The sequence below is a fragment of the Trifolium pratense genome, linkage group LG2 (assembly GCF_020283565.1).
Source record: "Trifolium pratense cultivar HEN17-A07 linkage group LG2, ARS_RC_1.1, whole genome shotgun sequence".
Taxonomy (NCBI): domain Eukaryota; kingdom Viridiplantae; phylum Streptophyta; class Magnoliopsida; order Fabales; family Fabaceae; genus Trifolium; species Trifolium pratense.
Window position 1 is genome coordinate 17,990,720 of NC_060060.1, and position 18,148 is coordinate 18,008,867.

Consider the following 18,148-nt stretch of genomic DNA (forward strand, 5'->3'; position numbering starts at 1 on the left):
TAAAAATTTGCACAACTATGATTGAGGAGTTGGGATCCTCTTCATTTTATAGTTTTTTCATTTCCTCCATTATTATACAATTTTGAAAATATAAATCGTAAAATGTGACATTAAATGGGTCCTTTTTTTTTTGGATACATAGAATAGAAATTTGTCTAACATGAGAATCGAACCCGCTTGACTCAATTTATTTTGATATCCCAAAATATTTTAAAACTTTGGTAATGAAAATAATAAAAATCATATGTGTAATAAAAAATTGTACGGCCAAATGCGTCAGTTGGTGCTTTTGACATAATTAATCAACACTATATTTATTATAAAAAAAGATTTTAAAGCACATATATGATATCTCATATGAATATAATTACGGTAAAAACTTAGATGCAATTGAATATTTTTTAATTGGACTATGAGAACTTTTTTTTTGTCCGGTAGTTTAGTGGCAAAATTTCATATTTAAGATAAATAAATAAAGTATTTGGGATACGAACTTCAATCATGCATGCGATATTCCTACTAGCTCAACTAAACTCATGAAAATGAAATATGAATTTTTTAACAACAACAAAATTAGATAAAAAAGTATCTAATGATACTCCTTCCAATAAGGATCGGAGGGAGTGTCATTCTTTTTTTCTCTAATCTTTATTATAATACTTTCTGCTCATTCAAAATTGAAAAACTAACTATATAGACTTTTAGTATTTATATTTCACTATTATGACATATTGTTATATTTTCTAAATTACTACTTATTGGACGTTTGAGTAAAAAATGTTTGTACAATCAATATATTATATATACTAAATAAACCTTAAAATACTTTTGTAAGCTTAGCTTAATTGACAGAACATTGCATTATATACACAGTGGGTCCGAGTTCGAACCCGGTCATCCCACTTATCCACCTTAAGAGTGATATTTCTAGCCAATAGATTACTTGGCCAAAAAATAAACCTTAAAATATACACTATGAGTGTGTTTGATTGCTAAAAAATAAGGAACTGAAAAAGACAACTTTAGTTGTACCGTGTAAAAACTAAAATTTTTGTCCCCTGCTGAATCACTATCGCGGTACAGTTTTTGTTCTATGCACTAGTCTAAAATACTAAAATAACCACTATTCCAATAATCGTTGAAGACAAAATTTGTTTAATAACCTATGATATTATGTCATCTACTATTTTATACGGTACTTACATTTTGTAGATCAAATGACTCTATATTCACCGTTTAAGGATGCTACTATCATGTAGTTTTAATTACTAATCAATTAATTTATCCTATCTAATCACTTACTAATTTGTCAAAAAAAACAAATCACTTACTAATATTAACCACAACCAACAAAGACATGATTGAATTTTTCCCTGGTATTATTATTTTTTTGACTAATTCCCTCGTATTATTTGTGACTTGATTAATTAAGTTTTAAACTTCCCTATTGATATGCTATAAATTTAAGATTAAAAGAAATAATAATTAACCATTGGTGAAAAGGAGATAACATTTTTTACTTATGTGATAACCCTTATAACATTCTTAAGTTAAACATATATCAATTAGTCCAAAGTGACCAATTGTTTTATACCCCTTTTTAGAATTGTTAAGTCCGTTTGATTGTTACTACCTTACATTAAGGATAACATAAATCCAAACAAAGTATTAATCATAGCCAGCCTTTAATTCTTTGATATAATAATATATACATGATCATGTATATGCATGCATAACACAATTAATCAAAATGATGAAGAAACCAAGGATCAATTAATCATAATTTTTTCAATAAAAACAACTTTAAATGGATTCTTTCAATAAAGACAACCTTGTATTAGCTTTGTAACAATCTCCTTAAAAAAACACAAACCGGCCATACAATGTTCTTATATACATCCTCAGCACACCATCCCCTCAGTTTAGGAGCCATTCACAAATCACAACATACTATGTTTATTTGAATTTTCTTTCAAGCATTTTATCAAACACTTATGTTGATTTGAATTTTCATTGAAACATTTTATCAAACACTTAACTTGCACTTCAAAAAATGAACAAACAACCTACAAAAAGTCATGAAACAGTGATTGACATAAAACATAAGCCTGTGAGTTTCACTGGAGGACTTGAATTTGAATCTCTTACTTACACAGTCATAAAGAAGAAGAAAATCGATGGAAATTGGTCGAACGAAGACGTTGATTTGTTGCATGATATAACTGGTTATGCACCAAAGGGTAGTATCACTGCAGTTATGGGACCAAGTGGTGCTGGAAAATCAACTTTGTTGGATGGACTTGCTGGAAGAATTGCAAGTGGAAGTCTTAAAGGGAAAGTTTCATTGGATGGAAATAGTGTGAATGCCAGTTTGATTAAAAGAACTTCTGCTTATATTATGCAAGAAGATAGGCTTTTTCCTATGCTTACTGTTTATGAGACTTTGATGTTTGCTGCTGACTTCAGATTAGGGCCACTTTCAGTTGTTGATAAGATGCAGAGAGTTGAGAAGCTTATTGAACAGCTTGGATTATCTGTAAGTGTTTTTTAACTTTTCAAACTTCAAAATAATCTATTCCATGTAATAATATCTGCCACTAGTTATGTAGAACCGATACGGCGCTACCTGATTATGAAGGTTTGTTCGGTGTCCGACACTGACACAACATTGACATATGCAGTTACATTCAATTATTCTACTTTGTTAAATTATTATTAGTGTCGATGTGTCAGTGTTGTGTCCGGTGTCTATGTTAATAATTCGTAGGTCACTAGTTACTAACAAAAGTTTAGAACATGACAGTAGAACATGTAACTGAGGACACACATATGCATATACAAAGATGTATATTTCAAGATTTATATATATTCATCATCATATCAAAAGGAACTTGTTAAGTGTTACATTAATTTATCCTATGATAATGAGTTTGATCAAAAACATATCAAAAGAGACATGATACTATGTAATTTGTACACTGTTTCTTTACAAAAAATGTTCTAAGATGAAATAATAAACTATTGAGCTATGCATTTGATGTATCCATCTACCATCAAGAAACCAGACCTAACCATCCAATTATGGCCTCTAAAGTTCTAGTTTATCATCATTACCATTAAAAAACAGAAAAATTATAGTATTAATTAATGTTTCCATTTTTATGTCTATTTGAAAAGGAATTGTATGCTAGGTTTCAGACTGTCTACTAAGTTGTGTCCTCAACATAGCTAAAACAATAGTTTAATATTTGTTTGATATAGTTGAACATTAATTAGAGTTTAGTTCAATATTGTTTAAGATAGTTATAAATTAGCTATGATTAGTTGGAAGTTGCAATTAGTTACCTTAAAAACATCCAACTAATCAAAAGTTATTAGTTATATTATAGTTGAATATTGGTAACATTAGTGATCCAAAGTTAACTAATATAACCAACTACCAACTAATTTGTAACTACCTAAGACAAGAACAAATTATAATTCAGAAACTGGAACATAGCATAAATGTTCAATGCATATCATATGAGTGTCAAACACTCTAAAACATTTTCAACCTGAAGTGTCGGTCTGTCCCACAACTAAAATCAAACTAAAAAATATTATACTAAACCATCAATTTTGTGCTATGCATGCAGTATTCTAGGAACACCTACATAGGAGATGAAGGAACAAGAGGAATCTCCGGCGGAGAACGTCGCAGAGTCTCAATCGGGGTAGATATAATCCATGGACCTTCACTCCTTTTCCTAGACGAACCAACTTCAGGACTAGACTCAACAAGTGCTCTTAGTGTGATTGAAAAAGTACATGACATAGCAAGAAATGGTAGCACAGTTATTCTCACAATCCACCAACCTTCATCAAGAATTCAGCTTCTCCTTGACCATCTCATCATCCTTGCTAGAGGACAACTCATGTTTCAAGGATCATTTAAAGATGTAACTCCCCATTTGAACCGAATGGGACGAAAAGTACCTAAAGGAGAGAATCCAATTGAGAATCTCATTGATGTGATACAAGAGTATGATCAGTGTGATGTTGTTGGTGTTGAGGTGTTAGCTGAGTTTGCAAAAACAGGAATGAAACCACCTCTTTTGAGTGACATGGAGGAAATTTCGATGTCGAATTCTGTTGCACCTTCTCCTATGCATAGAGGATCTAGATTTGAGGAAAAATCTCAAGACTTTTCTATGTCATCACAAGTTAGTAGAAGGAGTTTGAATGATGAGTTTGATCATAGTATTAGAAGTCCATATAATAACACACCAATGTCATGGAGTGCTAGCAACAGTGCAGCTTTCTTGAAATTCACACCCTCAAGACTTAAAAATGAGCAAAAGGCGCAGAAGCCTGCAAGGTAAAAAGCATTTATTCATTCAATAGTTTATATGAGAATTCTTGTTCAATTTAATTTTGATACACAAGCATAGTTTTACACCAAGTGTCAAGAGATCACAATTAATCATGTGTGATTTTAGAAATAATTGTGATTAAAGTCAAATATTTTAAATGATCTGACTATTATGATTGGCTGACAAAGACAATGTATATGGATTGAAGTTATTCTTGTTAAGCATTTGGTAAAATTTTAAGCTATTAAAAGTTAGACAACTTGGTGAATGCATATAAATGGGACTTGAATGCTCTGTTACTTCTCCAACCACACCTAAACTCTTGCATTAATCTAATGGTAACATTGATCAGTAGATTAATCCAAGAGATGAGGTGTGGATTGTGGTTGGAGAGACTATAGAGATAATAAAAGATTGAGGCCGATATAAATTAAGCGTTGCCACATTACTGCAAAAGTGATTTTGAATTAATTTTTGAGTAAAACTTTTATTACTACTAACATGATCGAGTGATAAGTTGATATATGAAATCAAAATTAAAGCCAAACTTGTAATAATACCATTGTTTTGTGTGATGTGCAGTCAAGCTTCCCCCGGCTACTACACATACTCAAGTGAAATCCTTCCAGCAACACCAACACCACATAGCAGTGACTACATAGTCGATGAGAGTGACTACCTCACCCCAGCAAATGGCACACCAGAACATCTAGGCCCAAAGTTTTCAAATTCGTACATAGGAGAGACATGGATCCTAATGCGCCGCAACTTCATAAACATACGGAGAACCCCCGAGCTTTTTCTATCAAGACTAATGGTCCTCACCTTCATGGGAATCATGATGGCCACAATGTTCAAAAATCCAAAAGACACCTTACAAGGAATCACGAACCGTCTCAGCTTCTTTATCTTCACAGTATGTCTCTTTTTCTTCTCTTCCAATGACGCCGTCCCTGCCTTCATCCAAGAGAGGTTCATTTTCATCCGCGAAACTTCGCACAATGCTTATAGAGCTTCAACTTACACCCTAGCCAGCTTAATCACTCACATGCCATTTCTTGCACTCCAAGCTTTAACTTATGCAGGCATTGTTTGGTTTGCTTTACAACTTAGAGGCCCTTTTCTATACTTCTTCCTTGTTCTCTTCATTTCTCTTCTTTCCACAAATTCGTTTGTTGTGTTTGTGAGTTCTGTGGTTCCAAACTACATCTTGGGCTATGCTGCTGTCATTGCCTTCACTGCATTGTTCTTCTTGTTCTGTGGATACTTCTTGAGCAGCGAGGATATTCCGAAATATTGGCGTTGGATGAATAAGATTTCGACAATGACATATCCTTATGAAGGACTATTGATGAACGAGTATCAAACGCATGATATTTTTGGGAATAATGATGGTGTACCTGTTACTGGTTTTGATATCTTGCATAGTCTTCATATTGGTATTGATGAGGTTAAGAAGAGGAACAATGTGCTTATAATGTTAGGTTGGGCTGTTCTATATAGGATTTTATTTTACATTATTCTTCGTTTTGCATCGAAAAATCAAAGGTCCTAGTGTGTGATAAAGTTAACCATTTCATTTGTTTTGTATACTGCAAACATATTGTTTGGATATCTGTTGCTTCAATGTATTGTATTTGAAAAATTGAATTTGTTTTGCTTACTGAAACATATTGTATTGTACCTCACAATAAATCAAATCAAGAGGACTATAGAGGAAGTTTGTTTGATAAATGATAGTTCCAAGATTAAGTGTCTGTTTGGACCGATATAGTTGAGCTTATTTAATGACATAAACACTTATGCGATGCGACTGTTTGGAGAATTTATGGAAACAACTTATGATATATTCATAAGCTGTTTTCAACACATTTTTATATGTTATCCATATAAGCTCTCTAGGATAGCTTATGAAAACAAACTAATACAATACATTTCTATATCTTTGACAACTAATATTTCATATGGTGTTGTGAAATATTAGTTGTCAAAGATTACTAAGTAATATGCCAAGGCCATTAAATCATGGGAAGCATCGATTCTCTTTGTCGGGTATAGGCAAGCCAATTGCCAATTTTCCCAACCATGATGAAAAATCTCTAGAAATACCAAAAAGATTATTTTATTTTTATTGTTTTTTTGAAGAGAAAAAGAATAATTTATTGTCACATACATATGTTCTTATATTATAAGATCATTTTTATCCATGCACAAGAATAAAGAAAATTTTTAGTCACAATATTATTTTCTAAAATTATCCTTAAATTATTAAGACACAAAAATGCTTCGTCTTTTAATTCTCACTATTTAATTAGAGATAGTTTTTTAAAAATAATTAATTCATCTTATAATTTGAAAATAATCTTATAAAAAGATATAAAAAATTGTACCTCTTACATATAAGGAGAGACTAATACTAATAGAGGAAGTATGTCACTAATACTTCTTTTTTTTTTGATAGAGTATGTCACTAATACTATGAAGTCATTAATTCTACAAACTTTAATGTTGAAGTTTATTCTTAAACAAGCTAATGAAATTGACCACTAACTTGGAAAATTGGTCCTAATATGATTAACACCCCCCGATTAAAAAGTTAAGCCCTACCCTAGTAAGGGTGACAAAACGGATTAGACTTGTTGAATGTGTTGTTGTGTTGTTTGAGATTGTTTGAAGTTCCACATTGCTTAGGTTCCCGGGATGTGAAGTGTATAAATATGTGAGGGCAACCTCACCCTTTGAGCTAACTTTTTGGGATGAGATCCAAGCATATTTAACAAGACTGACTCGTGTTTAACCTGCCATTGACGGGTTGAGCCGAAGTTTTTGACTTAATGTCTTAAGTTGATCCACCCATAAAAAGGAGTGTCTCATGTAAAATTTTCAAAAGATTTTCTCTAATTTAAATATGACCCCCTTACAATTCTATCTTACTTCTTATTTTATTTGTTCCATCTCAAAAATTGAGATTCCACTTATTGATAATGTAATAGGAGAGAGCCCGTCTAATCCCATATTTACAATCTACCCCCACTTTCTAGCGCTTTTGCTTATATTTTTTTGTCAAGTAACATAATGACCAGATTCTCACACATTTAAATGTGAGAAATGTGGAATTTGGGATTCGAACCCCCGCCACTCCAATAATATCTCTGGTAGCTATCATTTGAGCTACACTTATGAGACGATTTTGCTTATATTTTTACTAGTGAAATAAAGTAAATTGATTTCTATAAAAAAAAATTAATTAATTTGTTTTTAACAAAAAGAATAAAAGATAATGAAGACATGGGTGGCTGGCTTGGTATAGTGACTGCATCAATGCTTTAAAAATCCAATTAACACCCAGCAGCTTTGAAATTAGCGGCAATATATAAGATTTTATGCAACTTGTAACGCTGACTAATTACTTCAAGTGTCCTTCCTAAGGGGTGGACTAAGTAAAACATTTCAACATCTATCCTTTCTGTACTATTTACAATGCTTTTCCTATATTTTGGATTTTCAAACCTTTGGGTTGATTCCATTTAATTACAATAATAATAATAATAATAATAATAATAATAATAATAATAATAATAATAATAATAATAATAATAATAATAATAATAATAATAATAATAATAATAATAAAATGAGAGAATTGGAATCAGTAAAAAAATGCAGTTAGCTAGTAAACTGATGGTTATGAATTTAACATGCCAAATGTTTGACATAAAAGTACTAGATAATTAATAATTACAAACTAATTTGTTAAATCTATAATATATCATCAAATGTGGCAGTTAAGGTTCCTCAACGTGACAGCACTCCAAACACATTTGAAGATATTAGATATTGCCTCCAACAACTTTATTTTTGTATCCTTGACCAAAAAAACTTTCTTTTTGTATATTTTTAATTGCCCGATATTATACTATTATATTATCATATATACTAAAACTGCTACATTTTTCTTTTTAAAAAAACCGCTACTTGAAAAAAAAAGAGAAAATAATATATGCACAGACAGTGTAAACTAATTTTACGCTGACATTTAATAGTAACTATGTATTCCGCCAAATCACCTCACTATACCACACTTCAATTGTATGACATGGAGAAATGCTTAATTACTATTGGATATCCGTGTAAAATTAATTTACATTGACAGAGCATATCCATTAAACTAAAAAAGGACATAGAAAATTGAATTAGATTCTAACCCATATTCTAAAATGATATCAAAATTTATTTAAGGATATGTTGCCCTACCTACTACCAAATTACTGCTATCGGATCATTCAAATCATGTCACTAATATCTAACCCTAAACATGAGAGAGTGTGTTAAGAGTCTCACTGAAAAATATAGTTAAACAATATGTTTATAAGTTGAGCATTCAACACCTTTATATATCAGTTTTTTAAGATTGAGTTAGATGCTACTCAAATCCTAAAGAAAGAACAACTTTTATACTATTGAATAATGAATAATGATCAATAATATTATTAAGCTAAAACAAAATACTAATACACATAAAATATAATACCTCAAATCCTACCATATATAAAATTATGATCTCCTGTAAAAAAATAGAGTATGATCTGATCAATATGTGCACACAGTTGACAAACTGATTTCTGACAGTATTATTTAATCAAATATGCTATAAAAGAGTTCATGAAAATTAATCAATGTTTTTTCTTTTCATTTTGGAGAGTACATTATTTTTTAATTATTGTGTAAACCCTTTAATCTAGGATCAGGAACTAATCAGAATCATTTAAATAAGAGACAAACATTTTGCAACAAATATTTTTACACACAAACATCAAATCATTGTTCACATGATTTGGTAGTTATTTTTTATCCATGAATATATTTATGGTAATAGTGAATCTGTAATGATATATGTAAACAATTAGGTAGACAAATTATTTTGCCAAATCTTTATAAATGGATGTAGTTTTCAGTCAGCTCATGCTGAACAGTTATACTAGTATTACAAGTATTGTAAGGGGTTACTTGCTCTTTTGGGGTATCATTGAGCCACTTCCCAATTTCTTAATCCCTTGGTATCAAATTTAAATATATTATTGTAGAAAATATGAAGAAACAGTAGATGCTTTAATTATGCTAAGCATAAGAAACAAAAAAAAGTCTAATCTCTTTTGATAGGAAACTTAGCCTTTGTCATGCTAGTGATTTTAGAGTATTCCTACAATCTTCAATTCTTTTGATTGATCATAGGATTAATCTCGGCTCAAATGTTTAGTCCGCGGCTTAAAACTCTTTGCCTCATTTGTAAGGCCTATCTTGTTTGGCAATTCTAAAATTGTTAGGTTAAACACTTTCACCTAGTTCGAACTCAAGACTTTGTAGTTGTGTGTGAGTTTCAATAGTGTTTGTCACTTCTTATTCAGACTAAAAAAAAAAAAAACTCTTTTCCCCTTCTCAAAAGTGTGTTTTGTGGGGATCGAGCAATGAACCTCTTCCACAAGTGTTCAACGCTGCTTAACCAGTTGAGTCACATTCATTTGTTAAAAAAAAGTCTTAGCATTGAAAAAGTCTTGGCATATAAAGTAGAATTATAATTGAAACTAACTCAACCCTAATAAAATCGGCTTGTAGACAAGTACAATTCACCACTTATAAACACATTATCAGACTTTATCCCATTCAATGTGCGACTTTAAATCATATATAAATATAACATACTTGAAGTATATATATATCTCCGCAACATTAAGTATGTAGACCAGAAAAAAGTTTTAAATCTGTTCCAACGGTACCACTAACTAATTTCATTGTGCTGCATCCATGGAATGAGAAGAAAGAAAGCAGAAGAAGACATAGGACTGGTCTGTCCAATTATTTAAACCATACCAATATTATTATATATACAGATAATGAAGCAACCACCACCAAAACAATAAGAATAATAATGTTCAACATCATCAATAATAAGAATAATAATAATGTTTAACATCAACAATAAAACTATAGGAAAAAATCATATTAACAATGCACTTGTACTAATTCAATCTCTAACTCGTCTTCCATCTTTTTCCTAGCTACCTCCTGCAGTTTCCAGGCCTAAAGTCAAACCCCATTTTTTAACAATTTGAGAACTTTTGGAAAGTGCCCTCAAATTCTTCCGCAAGGGTATAACAGGTTCACTATATAAGAGAATTGATCAAGGAGGTTCATTTTTCCTTTCTTCGAAGAATCTGATAACATATAAGAAAACTAAAGGGTGTTGTTTCCAAAGAAGAGAGTGAAATAGAATTCAGAAGAATTTTTATGGTACTAGAGGGAAGATGAATACCCTTTGGGGTAACCTCTCTTTCAGATCATGATGGAGCTACAAGTTATTTGGTTAATAAGATTGGTTGTGGCATGTGTTCTTTGTCTGTGTATATTTATCAGATCAGCTTCTTCTGCAACTGAAGGTTAGTAACTTAATACTATAATTCTTATTCTTTTGGCTCATAATATATATTTCATGATTTCTTTTCCTTTCAACATAGAAAACAACTTAGTAGTTTAATTAACAAGGTCATCAAATCAGATGATCACATAGAAGTTTTTCTTTTGTAGTTTCATACTTACAATACTGAGAGAATCTTGAAACCTGTGACATTTTTCTTGCAGGATTTAAGAGCATAGCATGCTGTGCTGATTCAGATTACACAGATCCATTGACAACCTTAAATTATACAACAGATTTTCATTGGTACTCTGATAAAAGAGGTTGCAGACAAATACCTGATATTGTGTTGAGCCACAGAAGCAATGAAAACGTTCGACTGTTCGATATAGATGAAGGAAAGAGATGTTACAAATTGTCAACAATTAAGGATCAAGTATATCTGATAAGGGGAATCTTTCCATTTGATAGTTCAAATTCTTCGTTTTATGTTTCAATTGGGGTAACAGAACTAGGCGAAGTAAGATCGTCTAGGCTTCAAGACTTTGAAATTGAGGGAGTTTTCAAAGCTACCAAAGACTACATAGATTTTTGCGTATTGAAGGAGGAGGTCAATCCCTTTATTTCTCAGCTTGAATTAAGGCCATTACCTGAAGAATACCTACATGATTTCGGTACCAGTGTTTTAAAACTGATAAGCAGAAATAATCTTTGCGGCACAAAAGATGAAATCAGGTATGTGATCTACTTTATTTTGAGGTAGACTCTACCACCACCATTTGATATAGAGAGTGTATCTTTTAGGAAACCTATAAGGCTTAGAGGTTATCACTATTTGGATTTTATGGAAGTATCTTAATCATATGCAGAGTAGATATTAAATAAACATCTTTCTCTGTAAAGGATATATAACTGCAATTCATGCTATATCAAACATGTTTTAGACCACATGAACTTAAGCAGCATGATGCATTAACCATTCTGAATAATGCATAGATAACCTATGTTTCACGTTATAGAATGAACTAAAATGTCTAAAGACCCTTTATGATACAATGAGATGCACCTGAATGAAAATAACAATTAGAGAAACAAGAATCCAGAAGTCTATCATTCAATCCGCTATAATATGCAACTCGTAAGAATCACGATTGCCGCTTCGGATTGGATATCTTAAGCGGTGTAAACTGCAAAAAATGGGATCTATATCTAGTGTAGCCTTAGTTTTCTATTTAAGTGATTTGTGCTTAGTGTTTGGTCTACAACTTTGTTTTGTTTCTGACAATATCGATATCTATGAATTTTAGGTTCCCAGTTGACCAAAACGATAGAATCTGGAAAGCAACATCAACTCCATCATCTTCCCTTCCACTGTCTTCCAATATCAGCAATGTCGACCTCAAAGGCAGTGTGACACCTCCTTTAGAAGTCCTACAAACAGCTGTTACTCACCCTGAGCAATTGGTGTTCATCCATGATGACCTTGAGACCGATGATTATGAATACTCTGTGTTTCTCTTCTTCCATGAGTTAAATAGCACTCTCAAAGCAGGAGAAAGGGTGTTTGACATCTATCTAAACAGTGAGATTAAAAAGGCGGGTTTTGATGTACTGGAAGGAGGATCCAAGTACAATTACACTGTCTTGAACATTTCAGCAAATGGATCACTCAATATAACCATAGTCAAAGCATCTGGATCTAAGTTTGGACCCCTTTTGAATGCCTATGAGATCCTGCAGGCGCGACCATGGATCGACGAGACCAACCAAACAGATTGTAAGTTTTACATTCCATTTTAGTATTCATCTATGCACTAAGATTGCTATATTGATGAATTTTATTAACCTTTAACCAATCTTCTATTTTCTTCTCCCTCTTACACAAACACTTTTTCGGCAGTGGTAATTATTCAGAAGATGAGAGAAGAATTGCTGCTGCAAAACAAAGACAATGAAGCATTGGGGAGTTGGAGTGGAGACCCTTGTAAGCTTTTCCCATGGAAGGGAATAGAATGTGACGGTTCAAATGATTCATCTGTTATCACTAAGCTGTAAATCCTTCAACTTTATAGGACCTGTTTTAATTTGTTTATTCGAGCTTATCTACTAACATAATAAGCACTTGTTAGACTGTTTGGGAGGAGCTTATGTTCATAAGCTGTTTCCACCTTATTTTCACACGGTGTTCATAAATTATCTGCATTTTTCTTTTTTGATTTCCTCCAGGGATCTTTCCTCCAATAATCTCAAAGGAACAATTCCCTCCAGTGTCACTAAGATGAACAATTTACAAATACTGTACTACCAAATCTCTCATTTAAAATCTATCACATTATTTTTGGTGGGAAACAGTTGACTGTTTCTATACATTATGTAATAACAATTTTGTTATGTGCAGGAACCTGAGCCACAACCATTTTGATGGTTATATCCCGTCGTTTCCGCCGTCCTCCTTGCTGATATCAGTGTAATTATATCTTCTCATGTTTAACATGCCCTAGGATGATATAATATGAGCATATAGAACTTCTATTGTCCTTGTAAATGTTAACATAAACAAGCACGACATGCTATAAAACTAAAATATGACAAAATATGTTGTATATAGTCAAGTCCTTATCTACATGTCCCAGGATGATGAGTTTATAGCATTTCTAGGTGTCCTAGGATGATACTATATGTAGAATATATTGCTCAATTTCTTCCTTCACTTAGGTTTCAATCATATTGAGAATTTTTCTTCTGTTATCAGTGGCACTAAATTAAAAACTTACCACTGAAACTTTTTCAAATGATTGATTTACATTTATGGAACAGAGATCTGAGCTACAATGACCTTATGGGACAGCTTCCAGAATCCATTATCTCACTGCCACATTTAAAATCATTGTAAGTTTTATATGTTGGAGTTCTACTTCATCAATATTGAGAAGCTATTTTCAATCACTGTATATTTTTAATATACTTTATTTATTCAGCTTGTATTTGATTTATTTCCAGATATTTTGGCTGCAATCAACACATGAGCGATGAGGATCAAACCAAATTGAACATTTCACTAATCAATACAGAGTATGAAGAATTCTCTGATGCATAACAATAGAAGTTTTTAGAATAAAATAACTCAGAATTTATTTGTTTCTGTTTTCACAGTTATGGGAGATGCAAAGCAAAAAAACCGAAATTTGGACAAGTTTTCGTGATTGGAGCTATTACAAGTGGATCAGTTTTGATTACTTTGGCTGCTGTTGGAATTCTCTTTGTTTGCCATTATAGACACAAGTCAATTCCTTTGGAAGGATTTGGTGGAAAGAACTACCCAATCAGTAAGCATTTTATCTTCTATATTCCTTTGTACCCTATGTGAATTTGCATTCTAAAGTAACAAGTTTTCTTTTTAGACTAAAAAAAAAAAATTATAGTCACATCACTCTGTATAAACATTCTCAGATCACAAGATCAAAGTGTTATCTTTAACATAGTGCATGGTTTAAAATACAGAGAAATTAGACTTTTATTGATTTCTACAAACTTCCAAGATAAATATCAATGAGCTTCTTATGTTCTGCAGGTTTAAGGGGCCTTACATCTTTAAACTGCACTCACTTTCATTGAACTTTTTTTCTTTTATATCCCTAAGATTAAATCAACTTTCCTTCTACAGATTTACTTGTAATGTATACACATAGGTGAAGCAAATATAGTATAGAACTAGCATTTCAGTCAGGAATTTGCACATCCTGTGAGAATTAACATCAACTCAGGGAAAATTATATTAAAAAATCAACATCCTGTGAGAATTCCTAGATAGATGGCTACCAACAAATTTACATTCCATCCCTACAGTAGCAATATGAACTGAAAAAAGTATACTTATGATCGTGATAGATTACATGAGTTTCGGTAGAAGACCATTGCTATGATTAAAGTGGTGATTTTAGCATGTTTTGTTTGGTCTAATCTACATTGCATATATGACATTCTCCAATAAAAACATGCAGATATAATTTTCTCATTGCCAAGCAAAGACGATTTCTTCATAAAGTCTGTATCAGTTAAACCATTCACTTTGGAGTATATAGAGCTGGCTACAGAAAACTACAAAACTTTGATAGGTGAAGGAGGATTTGGCTCTGTTTACCGAGGCACTTTAGACGATGGTCAAGAAGTGGCAGTGAAAGTCCGGTCGGCAACATCAACTCAGGGAACCCGAGAATTCGATAACGAGGTATATTATGCACTATCACTTTGTTAGAGCAACAAGATTACAATAAAAATAGTTCCTAACTATAAGTTTGGTCCTATAGTAGTTAAGGAAATATTTTGTTTCCTATCACACCATCTGATATGATGCATCATGCAGCTAAACCTACTTTCAGCTATACAACATGAGAACTTGGTGCCTCTTCTTGGTTACTGTAATGAGTATGATCAACAAATTCTCGTGTATCCTTTCATGTCCAATGGCTCTTTGCTAGATAGACTATATGGTAAATATCTCGCAATTCTTTCAGCTGATATGTTTTAATACACAGTAGTTCTGAAATTCAATTTGATGATAACAGGGGAACCAGCAAAAAGAAAAATATTAGACTGGCCAACTAGACTCTCTATTGCTCTAGGTGCAGCTCGAGGTAACTAATGTGATTTTTTTTTTTTTTTTACTAAGTTGTGCTTATGCCTATGCACTAAGAAATAAGCTTGCATTGCATCATATCAGGGAGGATAAAACATGAAATTGTATGTAAACATTCCAGATGAAATTATAAAACTAATTCAAATGAACAATGAAAAAGATGAAGTGTTTACTACAAACAACTAGGTGTTGCCACAGCCGTAGACGCGTAGTCACTTGAATAAGAATATAAGAGGCATATGGATTTCTATAATAAAACCTACTTTAGTGTAAAGAAAACTTTTTGGCATGATGCATCCTAAAATTTTGTGTTCACATAATAAACTCAATTGCAGACATAACTGACTCCACTACAATTTTCATCTATAACATATTGAGGACAATAAAATGTTGACAAGTTTTCTGATCGAGCAGGTTTGGCATATCTTCACACATTTCCTGGACGCTCTGTAATACACAGGGACGTAAAATCAAGCAATATACTGCTTGATCATAGCATGTGTGCTAAGGTTGCAGATTTTGGTTTTTCAAAATATGCTCCTCAGGAAGGAGACAGTTATGTTTCCCTTGAAGTAAGAGGAACAGCAGGATATCTGGATCCTGAGTAAGTGAACTTCTAAAATTATCTTAATTTGAACTTCTCCTACTGATCTCATCTGGGTGGAAAACCCAACACTCCTATTATAAGGAATAAATATCCATGTAAATTCAAATGAGATGAAGAAGAATCCAAAAATCCTACTCCTATTTGTTTTATGTGTTACAGATTGTAGCCATGATATGAACAAATTTCCCTATAGCTGACATTTATCCCTATGCAGGTACTACAAAACCCAGCAATTATCTGAAAAGAGTGATGTTTACAGCTTTGGCGTGGTTCTACTTGAAATTGTAAGTGGACGGGAACCTCTCAACATAAAGAGACCACGGATTGAGTGGAGCTTGGTGGAATGGGTATGATCCTATTCCCGTTTTTTATTAATAAAATTTTCAATCCTATAAAGTGATTATATTCAGTAGGAACTAACATATAACTTTGCATGCAGGCTAAACCATACATAAGAGCATCAAAGGTGGATGAAATTGTAGATCCTGGCATCAAGGGAGGATATCATGCAGAGGCACTGTGGAGAGTGGTGGAAGTAGCACTGCAATGTCTTGAACCCTACTCAACATATAGGCCATGCATGGTTGACATTGTCCGCGAGTTGGAGGATGCTCTCATTATCGAAAACAATGCATCTGAATACATGAAGTCCATTGACAGCCTCGGAGGATCCAACCGCTACTCAATTGTCATGGACAAAAGGGCACTGCCCTCAACTACATCTACAGCAGAATCAACCATCACAACCCAAACCTTATCACACCCTCAACCGAGATAGTAAAAGCGTCAATGGAATTCTTTGGATTCTTTTTTGATATTTGCTTTAGTAATATCACATTCTAAATGGTAAAAGAGAAAAATACTACTTCTGATTGTACTTTCATCCACTCTATGCTTCATGAAACTGAATCTCTATTTCTCAGCCCCAGTTTTTATAGGTGAAAAGAATAATTTGGGTTGAATGCATGTGAAAGAAACCATATGGTGCCTAATTTAAGAGCCATATCCTATTATTTGCTAAGTCCAAACATGACAAGTAAAAACTTCACAAACAAGTTGGATATTGATTTAAACCAAGACAGTTCCACAATGCATTCAACAGAGCCATTCACACTTTGGATGGACTAGTGACAAATTCAGTCAAGCAGGAAGAACACATATATATGGGAAATACTTTTAGACCTATCTTGTTTTTAGAAATGAAAATATTCTGTTTTTATTGTGTTTTTTTCACTACAAAAAATTCATCTATTTTTAATGTTTTATGCATGGTTCTAAATTTCAATTGTGGTGTGAAAGTATCCGGCCTCAATTTCCGTTGTGATTCTGTTGCACACGTTTAACTCAAGTGATTGTTTCTTAAAACTTGTTCCCAAAATGCCCATTTCTTAAATTGTATAGGGCAATATTGACTATTATAGAGCAAAATATTCAATAGGCTTGAAATAGATACCAACATTTGAATAAATGTCCTAGTATTGGAATGGAGTGGGACCACTGACCAATAAAAAGTTGTCATTGATGTTTGATTCAGCCAAAGGTTTTTCTTTTTTAAATTCTGTTTACCTTTTCAGATAAACGAAGTACAATTTTTGTAAATATTTATCAACCCTTGAATTTAACAAACAATTCATACACTCGTAGTTTTCAATTTTTCAATTCCATTCCCCTTTAATATAGTGCTTATTTTGAGAAATAATGAGTTAAAGACAATACATGAGGAATGATCTGAAATTATAGGGAGTAGGGACTAGGGACAGCATATCTGCCAATGTTATGCAGTAGAAAAACCAGAAGTTCACATAACATTTCATATTTGATCAGAATTAAAACTTGAACTCAGCAGGTACAGTAAAGTGGTAATATAGTTTTTCCCACAGAAAAATTTGACCTACACAATCATATTGAACAAATGATTATTAAGGCTAATTTATTTTTTCAATACGTATTGTGCAATTCAGTTTTTTTGGGATTGCGTTGATGCTAAGCTATTCTACTTTATAAAATACATTGTTTCTTCCATGTTGAATTGCTTATTTAAAAACACTCAAATACGGAGAATGAGAACAAGAACAAGCTATAAAGAGGGAAAAAGAAGATTATGGTAGCATATGGTAGACAAGTTAGAACAATAGGAAAAT

At 32.4% G+C, this 18,148-nt stretch overlaps 2 protein-coding genes across 2 annotated transcripts; both read left to right on the forward strand.

Annotated features, from left to right (window-relative positions):
• The first annotated feature begins 1,712 nt into the window (after positions 1–1,712).
• On the forward strand, positions 1,713–5,997 carry LOC123903747 (ABC transporter G family member STR2). Its single transcript, XM_045953344.1, has 3 exons — positions 1,713–2,536; positions 3,636–4,357; positions 4,935–5,997. The coding sequence occupies exons 1-3, from the start codon at positions 2,054–2,056 to the stop codon at positions 5,905–5,907; spliced, it is 2,178 nt and encodes a 725-aa protein (XP_045809300.1). The 5' UTR covers positions 1,713–2,053; the 3' UTR covers positions 5,908–5,997.
• A 4,070-nt stretch (positions 5,998–10,067) lies between these two features.
• On the forward strand, positions 10,068–17,292 carry LOC123903743 (nodulation receptor kinase). Its single transcript, XM_045953338.1, has 15 exons — positions 10,068–10,786; positions 10,989–11,499; positions 12,072–12,541; positions 12,665–12,815; positions 12,991–13,062; positions 13,163–13,231; positions 13,582–13,653; positions 13,765–13,836; positions 13,918–14,090; positions 14,766–14,992; positions 15,128–15,254; positions 15,330–15,398; positions 15,815–16,004; positions 16,222–16,354; positions 16,447–17,292. The coding sequence occupies exons 1-15, from the start codon at positions 10,690–10,692 to the stop codon at positions 16,783–16,785; spliced, it is 2,772 nt and encodes a 923-aa protein (XP_045809294.1). The 5' UTR covers positions 10,068–10,689; the 3' UTR covers positions 16,786–17,292.
• Positions 17,293–18,148: the final 856 nt, after the last annotated feature.